The sequence below is a fragment of the Dermacentor andersoni genome, chromosome 5 (genome assembly GCF_023375885.2).
Source record: "Dermacentor andersoni chromosome 5, qqDerAnde1_hic_scaffold, whole genome shotgun sequence".
Taxonomy (NCBI): Eukaryota; Metazoa; Arthropoda; class Arachnida; order Ixodida; family Ixodidae; genus Dermacentor; species Dermacentor andersoni.
In genome coordinates, this window is record NC_092818.1 from 5,642,589 (window position 1) to 5,666,378 (window position 23,790).

Below are 23,790 nucleotides of genomic sequence, written 5' to 3' on the forward strand. Positions count from 1 at the left end.
ATCAGTAATCTCGTGCATCAGTTGAATGTTACTGCATCCTATGATGACACATTCTTTAAAAAAAACTAGTTTGCATCCACAAGTCTTGCAATGCATCGCAAGGGGCCTACTTCGTTAACTTTTATGAAGGTTGTAACTATGCTCGCCCAAGCAATCGTTGATACTGCATCAGAACGGCAAGTTGGGCCAGTTGGTTGGGATTCATACTAAGGTTTGTTACAGCGCAACCTAAGACAAGGACAACAGAAGGTACAAAACAGCGCCGTGTCGTCATTTTGTACGTTCTGTTGTCCTTGTCTTAGGTTGCGCTGTAACTAACCTTATTATGAATCATTGATACCCCTTCCCGTCTGTCTAATGTAGACGCCCTTGCACAACAAGGGAAACTTGTATACCATAGCTCAAGTGCAATTAACATGCCCGTTCATGTCTTTTTTCCAACCAGTGTGTCAAAACAGATATAAGATACTCGCAAATATGCAATGACCACTACGTCACTTCACATTTATTCTGCAATATTCTGCTATCTCAACTGCAGGTTGCCAAGAATGAAAAATTACCAGAGTGCACTACTCGAATGGTGTTCACTGTATCTGATGAGTGTCTTGATTTACCTAATCGATGAGATGTCAGTGAAAAGCTTTGTATGATGGTTACAAATGGCCGGTAACAGCATTTAAGACAGCCTAGGATTTGTGAAGGCACGAGAATGAAAGCCCGTGAAATAAATAAAAGGTGAAAATAAACTGTCCTTACCATGACAATGCTTCTGCGCACTATTGCATCAATCTTTACAAAAACTTTGTCAAATAGGAGCACTGGGAAAGAGCAGCTGCAGTTTTTTCTCGACATGTCAGCAGTTTTTGGCGTGCAAGTACAGTCCCTACCACATGCGAAGTAGCGCGATCTTGGTAACAGTTCGCTTTGCGAACCTTTACAAGACTGTGCCCCAGGTTTGCACATTCATAATATATGCAGTGCACTGATGACACTGTTTCTGTCTGAGACCACTTATATTACTGTTGCGGAGCGCATTGTCACGTGAATTTCTAAAGAAAAATTCGCTTGTTTGTTTGTTTTTTTTGTCGAAAAAAAAAAAGACCACACATGAACTAGGTCGTTGTAACGCTGTTATCGGTCATTTCTCGGCGTATTCCACAACCTTTGCATTGGCACCATATTCGATAAGTAAGGAAATAAACATTCATTACAAGTACATATTAATTGCTTGTTCACAATGGAAAAAAAAACTTGAGTAGCACAAACATAAACCTATCAACATAGAGTGGGTGATGTTCACGGAAAGCACTCATTAATTTTTTTCTTGGCCACAGTTAGTTGTCATATCCAGTATGTAATTTAATGGTGGTTTCCGAGAAACCTGTACAGGTCTCCTTCGTAGCTTCATGCTAAAGTAGGGTGGGTGAAAATTTTTCCTGTCATGAATTTTACTTGCCTTGCAGGCTTCCACAGAACTGATCTGCCATAATCAAATAGTGCTCTGTAAAGTAAAATAAGGAACACCTTTTCTTCATATACCTGTATTTCACTCATTGACCTCTACCAAGCTACTCATGTAAATATGTATTTACTGCTCGAAAACGGGCAATTCATGCTCCAGTGTGTCAAATTTGCCACCTCCCAGAGCTGCTCCAAAACTTCTTTGACTGCTTCCATCCCTGTATGAGTGGCCCATATAATGTTTAATGAGATTATCTCTGGCATCCCAGAAACTTCAACATTTAACGTCTGCCTGCCAAAGTGTCTACATCTCAACATTTTGGTTAGAACTGATCACTTTATTTGCTGCAGGACTGAAGCTGTCTTGATATCTACAATACATTGGACACTACATGCAGGATTATGAATGGATACCTGAACACTGCTTGAAGGAGCAAGCTCTACAGCATCACTTATGCTCCTTTCCATGGGTTGGCAAGAGGAACCGTGGCACACAACTCTACAGGCACCTGTGCTCTTCACTACCTTCGGAGGAGAGATGCATTGGTATGCTGTACATATATTTGACTGTGGGTTCCAGCTGCATCTCTTGCATTGTCATTCGATGTGCAGATAGAGGAGTTACCTATTGGGCGCACATGTTGGTTAACGATACAAAAAGGAAGGTGCTTCTTTGAACACCAATGACCCTGTCCTCCACTTATTTATTTTAATTTTCTTGTAACCTTATTTTTGCTGATTATATAAAGGTCACAGGCAATTAAGCCAAGAAAAGCGTTGGTGTAATTAGCTGTGGTTGAAATTGAAATGTAGAAAATATTGAAAGAAAGTCATGAAAGCAGACGAAAGGACCTTGTCTGTGGTGGTGACTGAACCCACAACCTTTGCAGTACACACGCGATGCACTACCAATTGTGCTAACTTGGGTATTTATGGTATTTATGCCCTGGGAGTGTTAGCCAGCGCCATTTAGAGCCATGGTGGGCAGATGTGGAACACCTTTTTTTGCACGATGGTCTCGCGTAACACCTGAACTGAAGAGAGCAGGCATGTGGCTAATAAACCCATGCATGCTACCTAAAGGCATCAAAGCTGTGAGGTTTCAAACCCTCGCATGAATGAATGAGAAGGAAAACGGGCTTCATTTTTTTAAAATCACGACCATATAAAGCCAGCAGGCAATGAAGCCAAGAAAAGCATAGGGGTAACTAGCTGTGGTTGAAACTGAAATGTTGAATTGGCTCTGCGGCCATCTATCAAATTTCACCGCAATGCATTATCATAACTCAATGGGCAGCACGTTTAAAAATTATAATTCAGAAGACTGCCAGAATTTCAACAAATGAGCAGTTAGCAAGAATGATAGTGTATGCCCTTCTAATATTCTTTGTATTTATGGCACTTATTCGTAACTTTTCCGCTGTGTTATATCAGTGTTTTAATTCGGACCAAAACTGTGCTATAATGTAGCAATGAGGTTATGGTCTAGTGGCGTAAATGTGCATGTTAATAAGAGGGCAAATCGCCTTAACGTTAACTGAGAGTTGTTTAAACTTGGGCAGCCTTCCGAAATATACTTTTTTTGAAGTTGCTGTCCATTGAGTTACACTCCGTGTCATCCGTGTCACGCGAACTACCGCAACGAGATGGCGCTATGTACACGGTCATGTAAGATGCGGAACAACGCCTCTGGGAGAGCGGACCAGACCGTGTAAGCCGAGCCGGCATGTAGCCGTGCTTGTTTTGCATACCCAACCTAGTAAACAGTTCCAGTTAACACTTACGTTTTGTCAATCACGTATGCTCGTCACCCGACCATGACATGGAGGCAACGGTGGGATACTCGACAACGCTGTGAGAAATGCACCACGCAAGTAGAAGTCTACACCTACAGCGCACTGCGGTGAATACGAAACTTTGCTACCCATGGCTTCACCTACAGTGTCCACAGCCCAGCACGCAGCTCCACTAAACTCGTTCGTCGTCAAACTGCCAAAAAAACTTGATTTTCGGCAGCCCGAGGAGTAGTAACGGTGGCTCACGAGAAGGGAGGGCTATAGAGCTATCTCCAGACCAAAGACGACGACGAGACGCAGGTGAACACACTCATTTATGCCATGGGTCTTGAATCCAAAGACGTCCTAGCCTTGCTCAGGCTCTGTGATGCTGAGAAACTCGACTTCAACACAGTAATGCAGTTGTTCATAAAAAATTTCCTGACACGGATGAACATGATATACGAGTGTGCAAAGTTCAACAGCCAGAAGCAAGACGTGCATGAGATAGCCGATATGTTCATCACCGAACTCTTCAGGCTCGCTGAAGCCTCTGAGTACAGCGCCCTGAAAGAGGAACTGATCTGTGATAGACTCGTGGTCGGTCCCACAGACACGTAGGTAAGTGAGAAGCTGCAACTTAATGCTGAGCTTACTCTGGAAGCTGCTGTCAACGCTGCTCGCAACATGACGGCAACAATCAAACAGCAGCAAAAGGACCTACGGCCACAGCTACAATCACTTGAAGCTGTAGACACCATGCACAGCTTCTCGAAGAGCAAAGGAAAGTCAAATAATTCTCGTAAAAACCAGCGTGACCAAACTGCGCTGACATGCAAGTGGTATGGCTCAACAAGACACTATGGTTCACCATCACACACTATGTGCACGGCGAATGGCAAAACGTGCAGTGCCTGCAGTAAAAAGGAACACAGCTGCCATATGCTTTTCCGCTTCCAAAAAGCAGAACAAAATGCACATACCAAGCTGTTTTGGAAGAGGTTTACTTGGACAATTAACTGACCAACAGGATCCTGGGCCATGAAAAATCAATGTGATGGTCAATGGCTTCAAGGTAGACACTGGTGCAGACGTGACTGCCATGCCAACAAGCCTCTACGACGAACAAGTCACGGGAAACCTGAAGCAAGCAAAAGAACAGCTGCTCGGACCCGGCAGGACCAAAAAAAGCAACGGTTAGACTGCTACCGTGTGCTGAAATGGCTGGTTATGTCAAGAACAAATTTATGTAATAGACAAGCTGCATGACGCACTTTTTGACGTCCCCCCGCAATCAAATCCTTCAATGTCCAACCAAGTCTCCTAGAAGTAGCGGAGTCAAAAGGCAAGGTCAGCGACCCAGCCAACATTTTATGCCACTACCTCTACCTGGCTACAGACCTGGGCCTACCTTCTCAGGATCGATTACAATATATCTCTACTCCCCGATGCCAAGCGGTGTGCTATTATGTACTCGGGGCGAGTACCTCTGCCCATGTTGCCGAGTGTCCAAATGTGAGTTGGAGAGAACGGAGAGCCTGGGTGTCATCATAAAGGTCGAAGAAACCACAGAGTGGCATGCACCTATGGTAGTGGCTAAAAATAAAGGAGGTGAGCTTCAAATCTGCAGTGACTTTGGAGGGTTAAAATAGAACATTCTGTGAGAATGAGTCTTAGTGCCCACCATCAATGATTGCCTGGCCAAACTCACCGGAGCTGCCTGGTTTAGCAAACTTGATGCTATAGCCGGATATTGGTTACTGGTTACCCGAGTCCCAGAGGTACAACACTTTCCTGACGCCACTTGGCCATTTTAAGTTCCTCTGATTGTCCTTCAGAATTTCCACAGCAACTGAATTTTTCCACTGGGAAATGCTAAGACTGCTAGAAGGCATGTCTGCAAGACGACATAATAGTGTTTGGCCGCACGAAGACAGAACATGATGCACGACTGCACAAAGTACTTCAGCACCTGCAAGAAGCTGGCATCACCCTAAACGCAGGAAAGTGTGTACTACACCAGCAGTAAAAAATCGGGCCCCTTGGTTAACCCCCTTCTCGTTCATTACATAACGAGGGTCTCGAATCTGGCAACATTGGTGCCTTCAGGTACTACGTGTGGGTTTATTGACCAGTTGCCTTCACCCAAAAAGATCACATACTCGTGATGCCTGCGACAGAAAGGATGCTCTACATATCGCCAAGGTTTGTGAGTGGTGGCACTGGCTAACAATCCTAGGGTTAGTTCTAGTAGTAACATAAATACTCCAGAAAATAGATGGGAAGACGGTGCTGTGTTAGGTAGCTCGATCGGTAGAGCATCACACACGTAATGCGTAGATGTGGAATCGTTCCCCACCTGCGGGAAGTTGTTTCTTCATCCACTTTCAGTTCCGTTAATTTTCCCTGTGTTGTCCTTGGTGCCTTTGTTTGTTGGCGTCTTATGATTAATAAAAATCGGGCCCCTCGGTTAACCTGCTTTCTTCTCGTTCATTACATAACAAGGGTCTCGATTCCGGCAACATTGATGCCTTCAGTTGGCATGTGGGGCTTTATTGACCAGTTGCCTTCACCCAAAAAGATCACGTACTTGTGATGCCTGCAGCAGAAAGGATGTTCCACATCCACCGCGTGTGTGCCATGTTTTCTAGGAAAGCAGGAACTATTCATATAATCTCTCTGGAAGTTCATAAAAGAGGGGGAGGGAGGAAAGATTGCAAAGAAGGGAACAGGGTCAAACAAATCGAGGTGTAGCAACCTGTGTAAACCAAAAGCAAAAAACATTCATACACATACTTGTGAGAAATAGAAAAAAAAAGAATAATTACAGTCATTCTTTGATATTAAAAGAGCTTCTGATATCAGTTGTGAATTCATGTTTCTACTTCTGCCAAGAATATATTTCAAGTTGTGGATGACAAGTGCATGTGTTACAATGCTCACCTACATTGGTCTTACTTTGTTTTTATATTCTGCAAATGTTCTCTTGCCCTTTCATCAGTGCAGCGTCCAATTTGGCTTGTGTAGAGCTTACCAGAAGTAAGAGGTTATTTGGTAAACCATTCCGATGGCACAATTCATGAACGGTGTTGCATGCCTTTTGTTAAAAGCAGCTGTATTTTTACACTCAAGCGTGGGAAAAAAGCTTAGATGGCTTCTTCGGAACCAGCAGCACGAATGGGGCCCCATATTTGTCATTAACCTTCTTCAGTGAGTGCAACTGCTGTGCTCATGAGGCAGTGCCTCTGGCTGCTTCAAACTGCGCACTGTTACCTTTGCTGCTTTCCACGCCTGAAGTTTTCGCAGTAGGGATTCTGAGATTCCGATGATGAGAGTGAGGGAGGCCAGCTGTTATGAACATGCCAACGTGAGCACAAAATCTATTGCGCCTTGTGTTAATACACATTTTTACAGCCTATTCAAGGCACATTGGGCAATTGTGGGCTTAACATGGATTTAGGCTGGTTCATACAGTAGCTAACCTTTCTTTGCTCTTAGTTGGTAACTTCAGGAAACATGCGTTAGGGTGAGCATCAAATGTTTACCTAAGATATGCAGCATATTGTCAATGGGTTAATGAAGTTGAGTCTGACGATGTCTTGTCCGGTTAGGAAGAGTCAAGGGAAAAAACAGAACTGACACCGACCAAAGTGAAAAATTATGTAAAGACACGTGGGAGCCTTCCTTACAATGCTTTCACCATGCGTGTCTCATGTGTAAAGGTTAGTCCTTTTCCGTGCCCATTAAAGACATTTCAAATGTTATCTACCGTATTCTCATGTGTCATATTAGAGTTAGGTTGTAAAAGAATCAAGATATCGATGTATGTAAAAACACTTAGAACCACGGCGTTGTCAAATATCTAGTGATGTAATGTCACAAAGCACAGGAGCATTGCGATTATCACATCTCAAAACCCCTACTGCAAAAGCTTAAATTCCAAATGCAATGAAATTTCACTTTGGCTATATTGGTAATAAATTAGTAGTAAATACTACTGTAGTCATCTTGGCAAAGCTGCGGGGCTGGTATCTAATTTTCTTTTTGATATTCTTTTAATACTGTATTAGCAGACGACACGTGAACCTGGTGGTTAGTGGCTATGACGAGAGTCCACATCGCCTTCAGGTTTTTATCACTGCAGGCAGCTGCAGGTGGTCCCTTATCTCGTAGGCCACACTAAGGTGCCCTGCAATCTGAGTCATGCCTCACTGCCAGTTACTGGTAATTGTGGCATTCATTTCAGTCTCGGTATCAAGATTGCTAGAATGCTGTTTTGTATTTACACTGTTTGAATCATTTTTTTATGCAGCCCTAACTTTTGTTGTGGTTGGGCTTTAAGGGCTGTAAAACAGCAAAAGCCAGCAGTGCGCACACTTTAAAGCAGCTGAAGCAGCTGGAAGTACTGCCTCATGAGCACCAAGTGATGCACTCACTGCAGAAGGTTGCTGACAAGCATGGGCTCTGAGTTGGGCTGTTTGGTGTTGCGCTGCCAAGCCTGATGGTGGATAATCAAATTGTAGCTGTGGCAGCTGCATTTTGATAGGTGTGAAATGCAAAAATGCATGTGTGTTTTGCACTGTATGCACAGTAGAGTAATCAAGGTGGTCAAAATTATTCCAGAATCCCTCGTACTTCATGCCTCATAATCATATTGTGGTTTTGGCAAATAAAACTACAGAATTTGGTTCAATATATTAGTTGGTGCCCTTTGATGTTCCAGTTCTCTAATTTTCTTGCTTATAAAAGCTCTGTTCTTGGTATAAATGATGAATTTGTTATTACAAAAGGCTAACCTCTAATCTAACTTAACTCATTAATTTACTTTAGTGTCCCTTTTCCATGCATTAAAAGCATGGAACACTAATACATTTGCATTAATTTTTATTTGACTCGTGCTCAACAGCTAGATGCCATAGAAGAGAACTACTACTGTGGGCTTCAAGTTGATAGGTTGCCGTATAAAAGCTTGTCTTTTCTTTTAGAGATAAAAACACCTGAGCCTAGTTTTCTGTCTTTATATAGACTATTGAGATAGGCAAACACCACTTGCATGATAGATCAGTGATTAGTTATGTGTTCAGTTTTTGCCCCCACCCCAAAAAAAAGAAAGTGAACTTGTGGGATCGTTCTCCACCTGTGGCAAGTTGTTTTTTCATCCACTTTCATTTCGTTATTTCATTTATTAAGCTCAAGTAATTTCCCCTATGTTGTCCTTGGTGTTTGTTGGCTTCTTATGATATTACTAGTAAAAATTGGGCCCTCGGTTAACCCTCTTTCTTCTCATTTATTACATAACGAGTGTCTCGAATCAGGCAACATTGATGCCTTCAGGTAGCATGTGTGGGTTTATTGACCGGTTGCCTTCACTAAAAAAAGATCACGTTCTCGTGACGCCTGCGGCAGAAAGGATGTTCCATGTCCGCCGCCAAGGTCTGTGAGTGGTAACGCTGGCTAACACTCCCAGGGTTCTACAAGGAAACATAAATACCCAAGAAAGTGGATCGGTAAACGGCGCCGCGGTGCTCAATTGGTAGAGCATCGCATGCGAAATGCGAAGGTTGTGGGATCGTTCCCCACCTGTGGCAGGTTGTTTTTTCATCCACTTTCATTTCCATTAATTTATCGTTTCATTATTTCATTTATTAAGCTCAAGTAATTTCCCCTATGTTGTCCTTGGTGTCAGTGTTTGTTGGCTTCTTATGATATGAATAATAAAAATAGGGGCCCTCGGTTAACCACCTTTCTTCCTGCAATAACATTTTTCATGGAGGATAACAAAAGCACGCTTGACTTTCTTTAAAAAAATATGCTTCATGTATACAGTTTCTGCGTCCTTGTCTGTTTGCAACCTAAAAACATGAAAAACAGCTAGTAAAAGGCAGCAGAAAATTTTAAACGAACTGCTGATATTGCAGTAATAAAAACTCTTCACAAAGAATAGCTAATAAAAATATTTTAGAAATTTCAGTGGTTTTCTGAAAATAAAATTGGCATGGAAAAGGTTAATCTTGTATGGGGCACTAAGAACAGTAGTAAAACAAATTAGTCACCTAACGCAATCTGTGTAATGAATTGAGGATAAGTGCTCTATAAACAATTACATGTTTTCGATGAGCGATGATTATTTTCCGACACATGTCGATCTTTATTTGCTAATGTGGAAAACCACAATCACTTCCCTCTCAGCTCTCTCGGGGCTCTGCAACTAACCTCATGTGCTGGAAGATAGGGAAACACCCCCGGCTCATATGTTCAGCCATGTGGCTACTGTAGTTATTTGTGCAAGTTCTGGGTTCACCCACTCCCTCATTGAAACATTGATAATGATTACGATTACTAATACTCGTTTCCATCCAGGAGCCAAATCAGCTTGTAGTTGATGCTAGTCCTGTTGACAGGTCTTTATCCTTGTTTCTTCCTGCTATCATACTTCTAAGAATAAATAATCTTGCATACTATTGCTGAAAGCTGGGAGAGTTGGTTACTGGCATTAGGAAACATAGTTACTACACTATAAGATGAAACACATGAAATGCACAGGATGAGCACTACACATGAACTTGTTTTAGTACATGAGTGCGATTATATGCATGCATGAAATGCTCAAATTTGCAGCAAAATTTGACTACACGTGACATATAACATACATCACTCATTTTATTTTGCATGTACCGTACATCTTTTTCAAGTAATCAATTTTTATATTCGAGATTTCAATAGAAGGTGTGCTATTGCATTTATCGGTTTGTCTGGGAAGGCCCTTATATATCAGTGTGGAATTTTAGCCTTACATTTTCTGAGTATGTTGTGCTGTTGTATTTTGCCATGTATTGACATCTTTTACAATGTCCTGCAAGTGTTTCAGGCCTTGCTGACACGCTAACCTGCGCAGAATGCTCAGCCTGTCTTTGAGGCACCTTTGAGTGCCTTTAATGCCTTCAGCAGCAAGTGTTATACCCGTCACACGAGCATGCCAAAGGTCCTTTGAAGTTAAGGAGCATTGAGCTTTCAAAGACATTAGTTCAACGGATATATGTCGGTGCTACATGGTCTCCAGGTAGTCTCCGTTGAAGCTTTTAACAGAGACCGCAATGTATCCTTAGCGCTACCGTCACCTTGAAAGTAATAAAAAAATATAGCCCAATGCGTCTTATAATAAATTTGTCACATTTTTTTCAGCAACATTTATTTTTCCTAATACATAGAAACATCAACACAATATGCACACGTAGTAAAGGCATTACTTTATCACAAACAGATGTATTTATTGTAATGATGGCCACCATGTGTACCGCTTCGTACACCGCACATTGGCGTCGATTATTCATTGTTGCCTTTGCTTCAGCTGCTTTGTTTCGTTCGTTGTGGCTAGGTAGCGGTAGGTACACGTAAACGCTGTAAAAACTAAAAAACAAATGTGACAAGGAAAGATGTGCAGAAAAAAGCCAAGGAGACTGGGATGCCTAGCAGCCACTAACCAAAGAACCAAATCGCACATGGCAACCGTGTTGTGTCGAGGTTGCTGCTGACGACAGGCCGTACCGGTGTTGCTGTACCGGCGCTTTCATGATGGAGATTGCGGGTGTCCCGAAAGTGTTTAGTACTTTAGTAACAGTATTCAGTACTTATAAGCTTGTTCTGAAGAGGTAAAAATTGAACTTCCATATCTTTAGATTATTTTTTCTACTGTCAGACGCCCTATAGGCTTGGGAGTATTCCCTTGAGGTTTCAAAGGACGAACGCGCACTCCTTTGACTCAAAGCCACCTTCCAGTAGGGCTCCTTTGCTGTGCCTGTGTGACAGTGCACATTCTCCCTTGAAGTTAAGAATCTTTGGTTCAAAGGACTTTGAAAGTGCCCGTGTGACTGGGGTATTATGTAGGATAGACCAGGATTTGTGGTAATGGCAGGCTGCAGGAGCATTGTGCACAGATGTAGGTGGTAACAGCATCTGGATATCTCACAAAACATTGCAAAACATGCCAAACTGTGACTGTTCACATGCAGTTTGCAAATATAAGGCAGGGAAGTGCAGATTTGTATACTAGGTCTTTTCCATCCAAGAAACCAATAACTGCATTAACAAACCTTCTACAGGGGTCTTGAATAAAGAAGTTGGTTACTTGAACAATATGATGTATGACATGGGTGCATCATGAATCACATAGTTTATATGTCGTGTATTGTGAAATTTCCTGCGTATGTGTCGTTTTTATGTATGTAATCATTGTTTAGTGAGGTTGCTTGATGTCCAGCACCCATTCTCTGCATATCATGTTGGTATTTTGTGTTGTCTTAGAACTGTAATTATGTTTCATAAAACCTTACATTGCTAAAATTACACTTTGGGGCAGTTTGGTCTTTTCATCCACATTCTTGTTTTTGTCATTTCCCTTACCATGCAAGCATTTTTCTGGAGCACTTGCAGTATTTCGTCATGCTCTTGCGTTTACAAGCCAGATGTCTGTCTGTGAACAGCTCAAACCACTTGTAGCATGCAAATCTGATGCATCCTCAATAGAACTCCATAGTGAATGTATTGCTAAAAATATTTTTCAGGGGATGAAGCACTTCTATAACTACAGAGTTTTGCAGCAATAAAGAAGCAGAATGCTTGCATCTGTGTAATCTATATATAATATTTTCTTTGTATCATCTTTTATCTGACTGTCTGTCAGCATGGTAACATTGCATATTATCTTCTTAACATTCATGAGTTCCAAATAGCTACTATAATCTTTTTGTCCTCACATTTTCTGTAATATCCTTCACCGGAAGGACAACTAGCAGTTCACTTGATTTACCACTTACAGGCAACAAATTAATCATAATAGTAGTGTCATGCCTATTGCTTAAAAGCTCCTAAACGATTTTGCACATCTGAAAGTTCCTTGAATTCATGCAAGCAGGTGCTGCTTATATGATGGCTGAATGCCCATGTGATTGGTTTTTAGGCCAATGTGAAAGAAAAACGCCAGTACCTATGTGTTGCTTTATGATGTTGACCTGTATTTATTATTACGTTGGTGAACTGTGTGTGCACTCTGAAGATATGCACATTACTGCTGGTGTTTTGTATAATCTGTGTATAATACAACAACATATATTATCAAGAACACATTCATTTTATTAGTTTTTGTAATATGTTGTCATGATTTCCTTTCATTGTCAGTGCTGCAAGGCGTCCTAATACCTAATTAAAGAGCTTCTGCAGACATAAAGAGTTGATTCAAAATTTCAGAAGCTTTTAATCACTGCAGCTATAGGTTTTTTTAATATAAGCTTTCTTCACTACAAAATGGGGGTTACTAAATTGGTTATTTGCGCCTATAAACCACCCGAGCTGGATGAAAATACTTTTCAGAAATTGCTCGAAGGTCTATTATACTAAAGTCAGAATTAGAAGATACTCTTTGCAGATAAAAAACATTAATGGTCTATCTCACATAATGAAACATTCTGGAAGGCCTTGTGGTCATTTGTAGAAACACTTGTTTGTAGCTTTGTCAGTGCCGTGATGTTTCAACCTTAGCCTACAAGATAACGATACTCACACCATGTGAAATTTTCGCGAAGTAGTCTGTTTGTGCATTCTGCGACTTAAAAGGAAGAGGTCCGGACACTGACCAAAATGGTTTAAAGTACTTATTTGAATTTATTTGAATTTGAAAACGTAAAAAACTATTTTAAACATTTTGGTCGGTGTCTGGACCTCTTCCTTTTAGTATGCATCATCCCGACCAGACGGGCTTTCGTCATACTCTCCACTTCATCCAGCCTGCAACTGTACAATGGGCTGTAATTTTTCCTAAAATCTGAGGTGGCCAAGATACACTTGGAGTGGTAGCATTGAATGGCCCAGCACTGTTGAATAATTGGTGATGCTATGTTTAAATATTCATGCGGTGTCTGTTTGCAATACAATAGTACATAATCTATTTTGTTTGGTTTTCCAGAATGCTCCCTATCATGCACTGCCATCTCAACAGTACCATGGCTTTTTGTGTGGATTCCTTCCCTTTTGAAGGCCACCACTGTTTGCACAGCATCACAGCCTGCCTGCCTTGATCTTGCGGAAGAAGAAAATACAAAATGCCTATTTTTTGAAATGCATGCATGGCTTCATGCAACACCACCTGTTGTCGGGGTGTTAAGGCTTTTTGCAGAGAAAATGTAATGACGCCTTATGTGTGCCCTGGTGGCAAAGTGTTTGCCTCTTTGCCTGTGTAAAAATTTCACACTTATGGATACTGTTAAAGGTTCCTGTATCATATTTTCTTTCACATCCTAAGAAATTTTTGTTTCATTATAAAACTAAAAATTATAGTTGAATTGCTGCTTTGTGTGATATGCAATATTCAGCTGAAGGTGATCAGCAGAGGTCGAACAAGTGTTATGTCAGGTGGAGAAATTTTTTTGAGAAGTGGACTTCTTCGTTAGGGTAACAACCGTTTTCCTTGGCAGTATTTATATAGTTCACTTTTCTCCACTCCATGGATATCCAGCAAAATGAGTGAGTGCATAGAGAAGGTGAGGTAAGTTTAAATGCTCACCATGGGGGTTTAGTTGGGGTAGCAAGGTGTGTAGAAGTATGGGAGTTTGGCAGGTTGCTGGCACCAATTTCTATTAGTGATCTTGTTGTTTGTGTCTATCTCAGTTATATAATGCGAGGCGTCTTCTGACGCCAGAAATTTTGAAAAAAAAAACTCCTTATATTTGTGGAAATTCAGTATGTGCCCCTGGGGCTACTACGAGCACTTGGGGCCACTGGGTAGATGCAGCTCTCCAATGAACTTTTTTGACACAAACTTGTGTATGTACGCTGGGTGTGTGCCACTGCATATGTGCCACTCTTTAATGAACCTCTTTGATGCTGACTTAGGTCATGGGGCATCACAACACAAACCTATGTAGCGACATCTGTGTATGCAAGTAAGTGTGAGCTGGAATTGTCTGCTTGGATTTTCTTTCCCTGATGACGACTAGTCCCCTTGTTGAATTAACTTCAGCCTGAGATATCACCTGTTTGTCTACTGTTATCACATTATGCCCATTTTGCTGTGAACTTGTCATGTTCTCTAGCTGGCAAGCTTGAATTTCAGGTGCTGCACGCTAAGGAAATTGATTCAGAGTGGGTGGTACCACTTCTGCTTTTTCTTTGCAGCTGTGTGTTACATGAGAGAATAAGTTGTACGTAGATGTCTATTAGAAATAGCATAGGTATTCAAAGGTACTTTCACTATGTTCTAGGTCATTGGTGCTGTCTGGCCTCCTTTGCATCATTTTTTGTAGCATGCTTTTTACATGCAAAAACAAATGTGGCCTGTTCTAATGCATGCAAGGACTGCCCAATAGCTCATGATGTTTTGAGCCGCTGAATTTCAGTCTTGGCTGCACTCTTGGATTTTCAACTGTACTGAAGCTTGGAATATGCTTGAATTTCCTGTCAAACTGGTTTGCTTGTTTGTATCCAATTTATTGAATTATTTCACTTTCATTATGCTAATAGTCATTGATTGTACTATCATGCTGGCACATTTCATTCTGGAACTGCAATAAATTTCCAGACATTTTATTGCTTTGTCATGGTTTTTGCACTCGTCAGACAATCTACTAAACACACACAAAACTCCCTTCAACCTCGTAAAATTCCCAAAAAGTGCATAATAAACTCCCAGACCTACCTGTAAAAGCCCTAATAAGGAGCTAAAATGCACTCCCAAAACATCTGTTTAAAACTCCCTTAGTAAAACAGCTCCCTAAAGCTGTAAAAACTCACTCCCAAGCATTCTCGTATATGTTCCCATAAAAAGCAAAAATCGAACTCTCAAAACTATCCATAAGTGCTCCCTTAAGCAGAGCTCCCAAAATATGGGAACGGTTGCTCCCAGGTTTACACCTAAGCACTCCTACAAGGAGGTAAAATAATTTCCCAAAGGTATCCTTCAAAACGCCCTTAAGAAGCCAAACGTTTCCGAAAATATGTACGTAAGAACTCCCATCGCTTCTCCTATAAATTCCCATAAGAAGCAAAATGAAATACCCATGTCAACTTGTAAAAGCTCCCAAAGCTCCTCATAAGAACTTCCATAGTTCTGGTGTTCAAAAGAGGAATGAAAAACTCCCAACGTTCCCCATATAGACTCCTGCAACCACTCGGGGGTTGGTGTTCAAAGGAGAATTAAAAACCTCCCATAATTCTCCATATAGACTCCTGCAACCACTCAGGGGTTGGTGTTCAAAGGAGAATTAAAAAACTCCCATAATTCCCCTTAACACCACCAAACACAAGGGTGTAAAAAAAAACTCCGTTCGAATGGAGGATATTGTCCTCCCTTAAGGGCTGAAGTTATGCAACGAGGCCAAAACTCCCTAAAAGGGTCAAACCTGTTTACAGTGTATGTTCCCGCTCTAAATTACTATCACCCAGCTTCAAAACAGCCAGTACTGCCAAGACAAAAGCCGGAGAGTTTGAGTACGAGTACATAATTCGAGGCGGTTGGCGTGACTGTACTCAGCTGCGCGAGCGCTATCTTGAAAGCGTTCTGCCGTAAGTAGAAGCCTAGGCGCGCCAAGGGCTCATGGTTTAGCGCGAACTGTGCTCTCGCAGCTTAGTTAGCATTGTAGCGCACGGCTACACAAAGCTCGATTCGCTCATTGCAGCTGCCTCTCTTGACGCCTGCGTTTTGAGAGCGTCGGCGGTCATCGAGTGTGATGTGTTTATGTTTGTCGTTGCGAGCGTGCCACCGTGCTTGATAATTTGGTTTGCAAGCGAGTGTTTACAAGTTTAAAGTGCCCCTAAACCTAGTATCCTAACTTTGTATATCTGCGTAATAATTTGCTATCACGTTCGATGCTATGCCTTTCGGGCAAAACTGCTACATGTTTTTTGTATACAAAATGAAGAACTGACCTGGTTAGGCGACGGCAGCACGCAGGATGCGCCCGTGGCCATGCGGCACTGGACCTGAACCGCGTCCCTGGCGTTCCCTTCGTTCGGATCTATCCAGTAGAGGCCGTCTGGTAGATCGGGGTGCAAGGCGGCCAAGTCCCGGCAGCTCCGGGCAGGTGCGTCTTTCTGGCCCGTCGGGTGGCGAAGCCTGTCGTAGTCGTCCACCAGTCGTCGGTAGTATCCAAACACGATGCGTTGCTTCTCCTCGAGTGGAACAGCAGCGTCGAACAACTTGGCTGGCTCGTCCCCGGCGAGTGGATCCGGTCCTTTCACCTGGCCCTGCCTGCGCGCGTGCGAAGCTCGCGGTTCGCACTATCAATCGAGGCCATTCGACGGGAACATATCGAAATGGGGGCGCACAGGCTATGGAGGAGGGAAAGCATTGAAAGAAACATCCGAGGGCACCTAAGTACTTATGATGAGTTGTCAACGCGAATGCATTATTGTCCCCGTGAACGCGCCGGAGCGGAGTTATAAACCCGCGAGCAAGCGAGCGCGTTTACAAGCTTGACCAACGTCTCTTAGATAGAATAAGGCCGGTGCACTTCGATCGATGACGTCATGCTACCTTACCCGACCGGCATACAATCTAATGGCGACGCTCCCGAGTAAGCCGCGGGGATTTTGACGTCACCGCTTTCGACACACATGGCTTGGCAATGGAAATTTTGGTCTAACTAGCATGATGTTATAAATCAGAGTGCGCATGCCTGTAGTCTAACAGGTGCTGGTGTAGACCAGTGGATAAGACACTTCACCAGCTGAGCGCTCTTTCGTAGGTTCAAACATACTGTTGCCAACGTTTACCCTTTTGGATTTATTCGTTTTTATACATTATTTTCTTCATAGCGATTACCGAGCGGAACAGAGAACCCAGTGAACAGGTTGCGCGAGGCTTCCGAGAGGGAGGATTTCGCGGCGACTCAGGGTCTGGCCGCCGCCGCTTGAATAAAGGGAGCTCTTGTGGGTCTAGCCTCCCGCCCCCTTGACCCCGGAAAATACATTTATTAAGTTGCTCTCGTGCGGCGATGTCTTCAGTGCTGGCCCAACACCTAGCGCGCCACAGCTGCAGCAATTGTTCCCTTTCACCCGCTCTGCTCAGTCGCGACGCGCATGTGACGTGGCGTCGCAGCCACCGGGAACTATGCGCGCTAACACTGCTACAGACGGCGGCCTTTTCGCTCAATGGGCCATTTTATTCCTTCGCATCGAAAAATTTGGAAGCTGCTTCGCCTCCAAGAGTGGAACGCGACACCATTTAAAGATCCCTGACTGCTTATCACGCTTCCCAGCAAGTGCAGCCTATATAAACGTAATGTTTTCTTGAAAACGCTGGTGGTGGACGCTATGTACGAAGGCGAGCTTTGTGGTTCTTTTTCTGATGGTGTTGCAAGGCGCTGTTCCTACTAAGGCAAATCACAAACGGCACCTGGAAAACGCTGTCGCGTTAAAGAAGATTTGTGTTTGAGGTTCCGCGTAACAGATTGATGTTTTCTCGTATATTGAAATTACAATCCGACGCTATCATGTCGGCGGCTTATATGTAAGACGCACTTTACGAATTTTAAAGGTTATATTGCGCGGTTTTACGTGCCAAAGCCGCTTTCTGATTGAGGCACGCCGTAGTAGAGGACTCAGGAAAATTCTATCACCTGGGGTTCATTAATGTGCACCTAATTTAAGCACACGGGTGTTTTCGCATTTGGCCCCCATCGAAATGCGGCCGCCGTGGCCGGGATTAGATCCTGCGACCTCGTGCTCAGTAGCCCAACCCCATAACCACTGTGGAACCACGAATTTTCTGACGCATTTTACTTTGAGAAATTCCATTAGTCCAGTAAGGCCCCGACGCTACGCCGAGCGCCTCTGCGGATCAGTATGCGTGCTTAGGGTGTTTTCTAGGCCGGAGACGCCGCCGCCGGCGCTGACACCGAATGTTCTGCGACACGGGGCCCTTAACGCTATCGCGTTAAGGTAAGGCAATGCGTTGCGCTCCCAAGCGCGAGGTCGCAGGCTTGATTACCACACAAGGTTTGAACGAAAAAAAAAAAACTCAGTGCCCTTCCACTCTGTGAAGAAGGATGACCAGCGAAGCTGTGTATGTGGACCCCTTAATGGCGAACTGCACCTAAGCCCGGATCGGCCAGGCAATACACTATCTTCTGGATTGGCCCACGTATAGGGAGTGCTTAAGAGGAAGCTTTAGCTCGGGCCCAACTCAAACGCGGCCCATTCAAATACATGTAAAAACGCAAATGAGTTTTTCTGAGATAGCCCCTGGATCAATTTTAATGAAATTTGTTGCATTTGAGAGACAAAGTTAAATTCTGGTGACTGTTGGAGGCGGAATATTGATTTAGGGCTTGAATTTTGTTCAAGAGATTTTCAAAAATTCATAAGTTTGAAAAAAATAGAAGCACGAAGTTTACAATTTCATAGCTCTGCATCAAGAACAGATAACGGCATCCATTACATTGTTCAAAGCGGAAAAAGTTGATAGGTCATGTTGTATCTTACATGAATTTGTTACGTTCTTTACTAGGGTTCTGTAAAAGTTGCAATTACATTTTAATAATTGTTTTTGAGATTCATGCGTAAGATGTCAAATTTGTCCGCTTTATATGTGCTATCAGATACAATTCACAGAATTGCGATGCCATTTTTTCTTGCTGAGCTACGGAGTTGTAAACTTGATAGTTTTGTTTTCTGAAAATTTGCGATATTTGCGAATTTTTTACAGAAATTTACAACCTAAATCGAAAATTCGCAACCAACACTCACTAGATTTTAGGTTTTTTTTTTTAAATGCAACAAACCCAGTCAAATTTGGTACAGTGGTTGCTGAGAAAAACGAATTCTCCTTTTACATGTATTTAGATAGGAGCACCCGAGCTAAAGCTTCTTCTTAACGCCTGATTCACCTGCACCGCGGGTCTGGCCGGTATTGCACTCTCTTCTGGATCGACCCACGTATGTGTAGTGCTTAACGCCTGCTTCACCTCCACCGTGGGTGAACCCGGCATTGCACTATCTTCGGTATAGGCCGACGTATGGGGAGTGCTTAACGCTTGCTTCACCTCCGCCGCGGGTCGGCCTGGCATTGCACTATCTTCGGGATCGGCCAACTTATGAGGAGTGCTTAACCCCTGCTTCACCTCCGCCGCTGGTCGGCCCAGCATTGCACTATCTTCGGGTTCGGCACAGGTATGGGGAGTACTTAATGCCTGCTTCGCCTCCACCGGCGGTCTGCCCGGCATTGCACCATCTTGGGAATTTTTAACGCCTGGTTCACTTCCACCGCGGGTCGGCCCAGCATTGCAGCATCTCCGGGATCGGCCCACGTATGGGGAGTTTCTTGCTTAGCACGCCAACGACACGAAAATTTCCTTGGACGCTAGTGGTATACAGCTTCGCTCTAAAAAAAGTACAGTGAACACAGTGAAAGCTCTCAAAACAGGGATGCTGGCGTTCGTTCTCTCAAGTTCGAATTCGTGTTCAGCGTGATTTTCATGAAAGACTCTTATCTCGTTATCATTGTTTTTGCTGAATTTGAGCTTCGGTTTCGTCAGGAGTTCGGCTATGGTTTTGCTAGAGCCGAAAGAACGACCGATAGCTTCGATTTTTTCATAGATTTCACTGACTGGAGCTGGCTTTACTTCATCTGGGACATGTACATTACGGTTAGAGAAGGTATTACGGGCTGAGACATGCACATGAAGGTTAGAGAAGGCACAATCGCTTTTATTCAGTGCTAATATCGCCCTCTTCTTTGAGACCTCGCTGTGGAAGCTCGACATTTGCGCGATGTCGGCTTGGCCGATCGCACCGAGCGGAGTCCATGGGATGAAAGGGCGCGCTCAGGAGAAGCACCTGCTCCTCTACCCCTCTCCTCCCCCCTTTGCTGGCGTGCACTCTGTTTGGTCAGCTCCTCCCCTTCCCCCTCCCCGGCGCGCCCTCTGATTGGCCCGCTTCCATCTCGGCAGGGCCCCGGATGGATGGATGCAATGAGCGTCCCATTTGGAATGAGGTAGTGGGTTGCGCCACCAAGCTCTTGTTATTTTATTGCCTAATGTTCTACCTATGTTAAAGAAAAAAAAAAAGAAAGAAAAAGAAGAAAGCCCGGATGAATTACCATAACCAAACTTTCTCAACCGCTATTCTGAACTTTGTTTTTGTAGCGTCCGTTGTTTGTAGTTTCCGAAATTTTCTTCCACCAATCTTCCAATTGCCTCTTAATTACCTGCATTGCTTACATGTGTACTTTCCCCCTGTTCTCGCTGAACTTCAGGGCTTCAAGGAGGCCAGAGGTGCCTAAATCGACCGCTGGGCAGATACTTTAACATTCTAATAAAACATGCTCCATTGTTTCTCTAGCTTCGCCGTAGCAAGCACGTGCTTCTTTTTTGTTGTATATCGCTTTATAACTGCGTCTCCTCAGGCATTGTGATCTCGCTTCGAAAAGTAAAGAGCGTCCCTTTGAGTTATCAGAAATTGTTTCTTTCCTGATTTCGTTTTTTCCTCCTAAACAGTTACTCATAGCAGGTTTCTTTTCAATTGCTGCGAACCATGAGATTATCTCAGCCTCTGATTTTCCGCTTGACGTTCTCTGTTGCTCACCGTACAGGCCACATACTAGTTGGTTAGCTTCCCAGTTCATTTTCTGCTCTGTGAATAAATCCCATTGCTGCAGAAATGTCTGAACACTCTCCCAGTCCATTTATTTTCTTCCATAATCCTTAGTCGTTCTTCATAATTATTTTACTGTGAGCTTCCCTCACTTCAGAACTTGTCCAGCCTTGCACTCTGCACAGCTTCATTCGTAGTCTTCCCGTCAGCGCCCAATGCAAGGCGTTCCATTAAACTTTCGTTGGCATCGAGTCCTGATTGTACCCGTTACTTCAAGCAAGCAACCATATTTTGAAATGGAAGTCCTGGAACCATAACACCTTTCAACGTACTAGGAGCACCTCGTACTTATTGTATCCCCATAGCGCTCTGTGTTTCATTATGGCGGCATTTCTCTTCCTCTTTACTGTTATTTCTTTTTCCTGTATTTCCATATATCTATTGCCCTCGTTTATCCGTACACTATGATATTTATATTATTTCACGCGAGGTACTTCCTGGCCCTCTGTTGACACTGTCTGTTCACTGCTTTCATTGTATACCATACCACCTAATTTTTGACGCTAAATTTCACACCTAAATTCTCGCCTTCTTATCCACAGATATTAACCAGACGTTGCATATCACTGTTTCTTTAGCTAGACACACAATGTCTTCAGAATAAAATAAACCATGAAGCTGCTGCTCTACTAGTGTACCCGCCTTTTTGTACGAGATTAAACCCGATATTACATCCCTCTAGCGCGCTTTCTATCATTACCATGTACATAATAAACTGCAGTGGGGATAAAGGGCACCCCTGCCTTAGTCACTTGCTGATATCAACTTTCTCCTCGCTCCTCATCCCTTCCCATTGAACGCCAACGGTATTTTCTATGTAAATCTCTCCCAAAAGCTGCAGACAATCGTCACCTAAGCCTTCCGCTTCGACAATATCCCACAAAATGCTGCGGTTTACGTTGTCAAACGCTCCTGTAATACCTAAAAAGCCACATATAACGGTCTCCTTTCTACTCTGGATATTTCAATAGACCGAGTAAGGTCAAATAAGGTATCATCCAGACGCCTACCTAGTCTGGAGGCATTCTGAAGTTCTCCCTAAATGCTATTTTTTTTCCGCTCATGCTAGCAGCTTGAATTTTATTGCCTGCATTGTTAGCCTGTATATTACCGATGTAATGGGCAATAGTCTGTGTGAGTGAATTCTGTCTTTCTCTTTTTTCTGCCTTTTTCTCTTTTTTGTATAAATTAAATTCATTCTACGTTCTCGCTAAGTGTGAGGCATTCATGTATCTTTTAAAGCGTTTTCACTGATTTCGAAAGAGCTGCCTTGCTTTTTGGACCTAGTTGCTGTGCGCTTAGGAATTTTCTCTTCAGGTTTCTTCCAGTTGAACTTTGTCAGCACCAGCTACTTTTCCATCTGGTTCTCTTTCATGCTCTTTTTTTCTTCAAATACAACCTCGCCATTGCCTTGCAAAGCTTCGGCTGTTAATTTTCGGATGTAGCTAAGTGCCGCGTCCCCTTCCAGTTTGTTTCCATCTTCGTTCAGAATATGTTGTATTGTTGTTGACTTCCTGCCTAATAATTTTATGTGGTTCCAAAATATTCTAGGTGCGGCTTTCCTGTTCTTACGTATTTCTGACAACCAACGTTCACTTTCACTTTTTATCTTTGCTTGCACCAGTATTTGAACCATAGAGTTTTTCTCCGGGTATATGTCCCATTTTCTGGAAACTTCATCCTGTGGCAACTGCGCCTTCTTTGCCAGCCTGTGCTCTCAGGTTGCTTTCTGTCGTTCGGCGATCGCTTCTCGTATCTCCCTGTTCCACCAGCTTTTCGGTTTCTTTTTTGCTTTCCAACGAACATATTGTTTATTTTCGCGTATTTCGATCGTTATTACACTTAGAAGCTCACTATATTCCTATTCTTTACTTTGCCATTTGCCAAGTTCTTCCTCCATTGGTTCCTCAGTGGCTATGGTGTTGGGCTGCTGAGCACGAGGTCGCGGGATCGAATCCCGGCCACGGCGGCCGCATTTCGATGGGGGCGAAATGCGAAAGCACCCGTGTGCTTAATTTAGGTGCAGGTTAAAGAACCCCAGGTGGTCAAAATTTCCGGAGCCCCCCACTACGGCATGCCTCATAATCAGAAAGTCGTTTTAGCACGTAAAACCCCATAATTAAAATTTTTTTTAAAAGGTCTTTCCCCACTTTTGCGACTATATTTGTTATTTGTTCAGCGTCCAAATTTTACTGGCCATTTTGCGCTCCTTGCTCTCTTTCCCAACTACATATCCCATTTCCAAAATGATGCGTTTATGGTCTCTGCTCATGCTGCTATAACTTTTCTCGTCAATGACGATTTCTCTCAGCTGATCATGAATTCCTTCTGTAATCAGACAGTAATAAATAAAAAATGATTGATTGCTGGTTTGCCACTTCCCACGTGGTCTGCCATTCACACTCAGGCCCTGTATTCACGATAACGAGATGATGTTACTCATAAAGGTCTAGCATTGACTTCCTATTGTTGTCGGCATAGCCATCTAGATCCTGTGTGTGGGCATGCATGTCATCTAATAGGATAATTTCATCATCATTTTGGAAACCCTTAATTCAGCACCTAGCTATTCCACTTAGCCATTCCGACAATTACAAAAATAAGGGCCTACCAACGCCATATTATTGGTTTTAAGTTTTCATTCTTTCCGCAAACAATTGCAGCTTGGAATTTGCTCCCGGATGAGATAGTGTCTGCACCCAATTTTTATCTGCCATGGAGAACTTTACACGGATCTCTTTTAGACAATATTTCCAGTGTGTCGTTATATGCATTGTCTAACAAATTTTATAATCAGTTGTCTCTGGTATTGGATGTGTTCTTTTTCTTTCTAATTACGGTTATTGTATTTTTAATACCATAACTGATATGATGCTGTTTTTCGGGAAGTTCAATCTTTGGCCTCTATTTGTGT

At 43.0% G+C, this 23,790-nt stretch overlaps 1 protein-coding gene and 1 long non-coding RNA gene across 2 annotated transcripts in view; one reads left to right on the top strand and one right to left on the bottom strand.

Moving 5' to 3' along the window:
• The window catches only part of LOC126529915 (uncharacterized), a 934,270-nt gene that overhangs the window by 98,718 nt on the left and 811,762 nt on the right, over positions 1–23,790 (bottom strand). Inside the window, exon 41 of the mRNA XM_050177364.3 lies at positions 16,152–16,473. Within this exon, the coding sequence (XP_050033321.1) occupies positions 16,152–16,473 (322 nt within the window). The remainder of the gene's footprint in view (positions 1–16,151; positions 16,474–23,790) is intronic.
• On the top strand, positions 1,818–14,813 carry LOC129384582 (uncharacterized). Its single transcript, XR_008612285.1, has 2 exons — positions 1,818–2,007; positions 13,195–14,813. It is a non-coding gene; the product is annotated as an uncharacterized lncRNA (long non-coding RNA).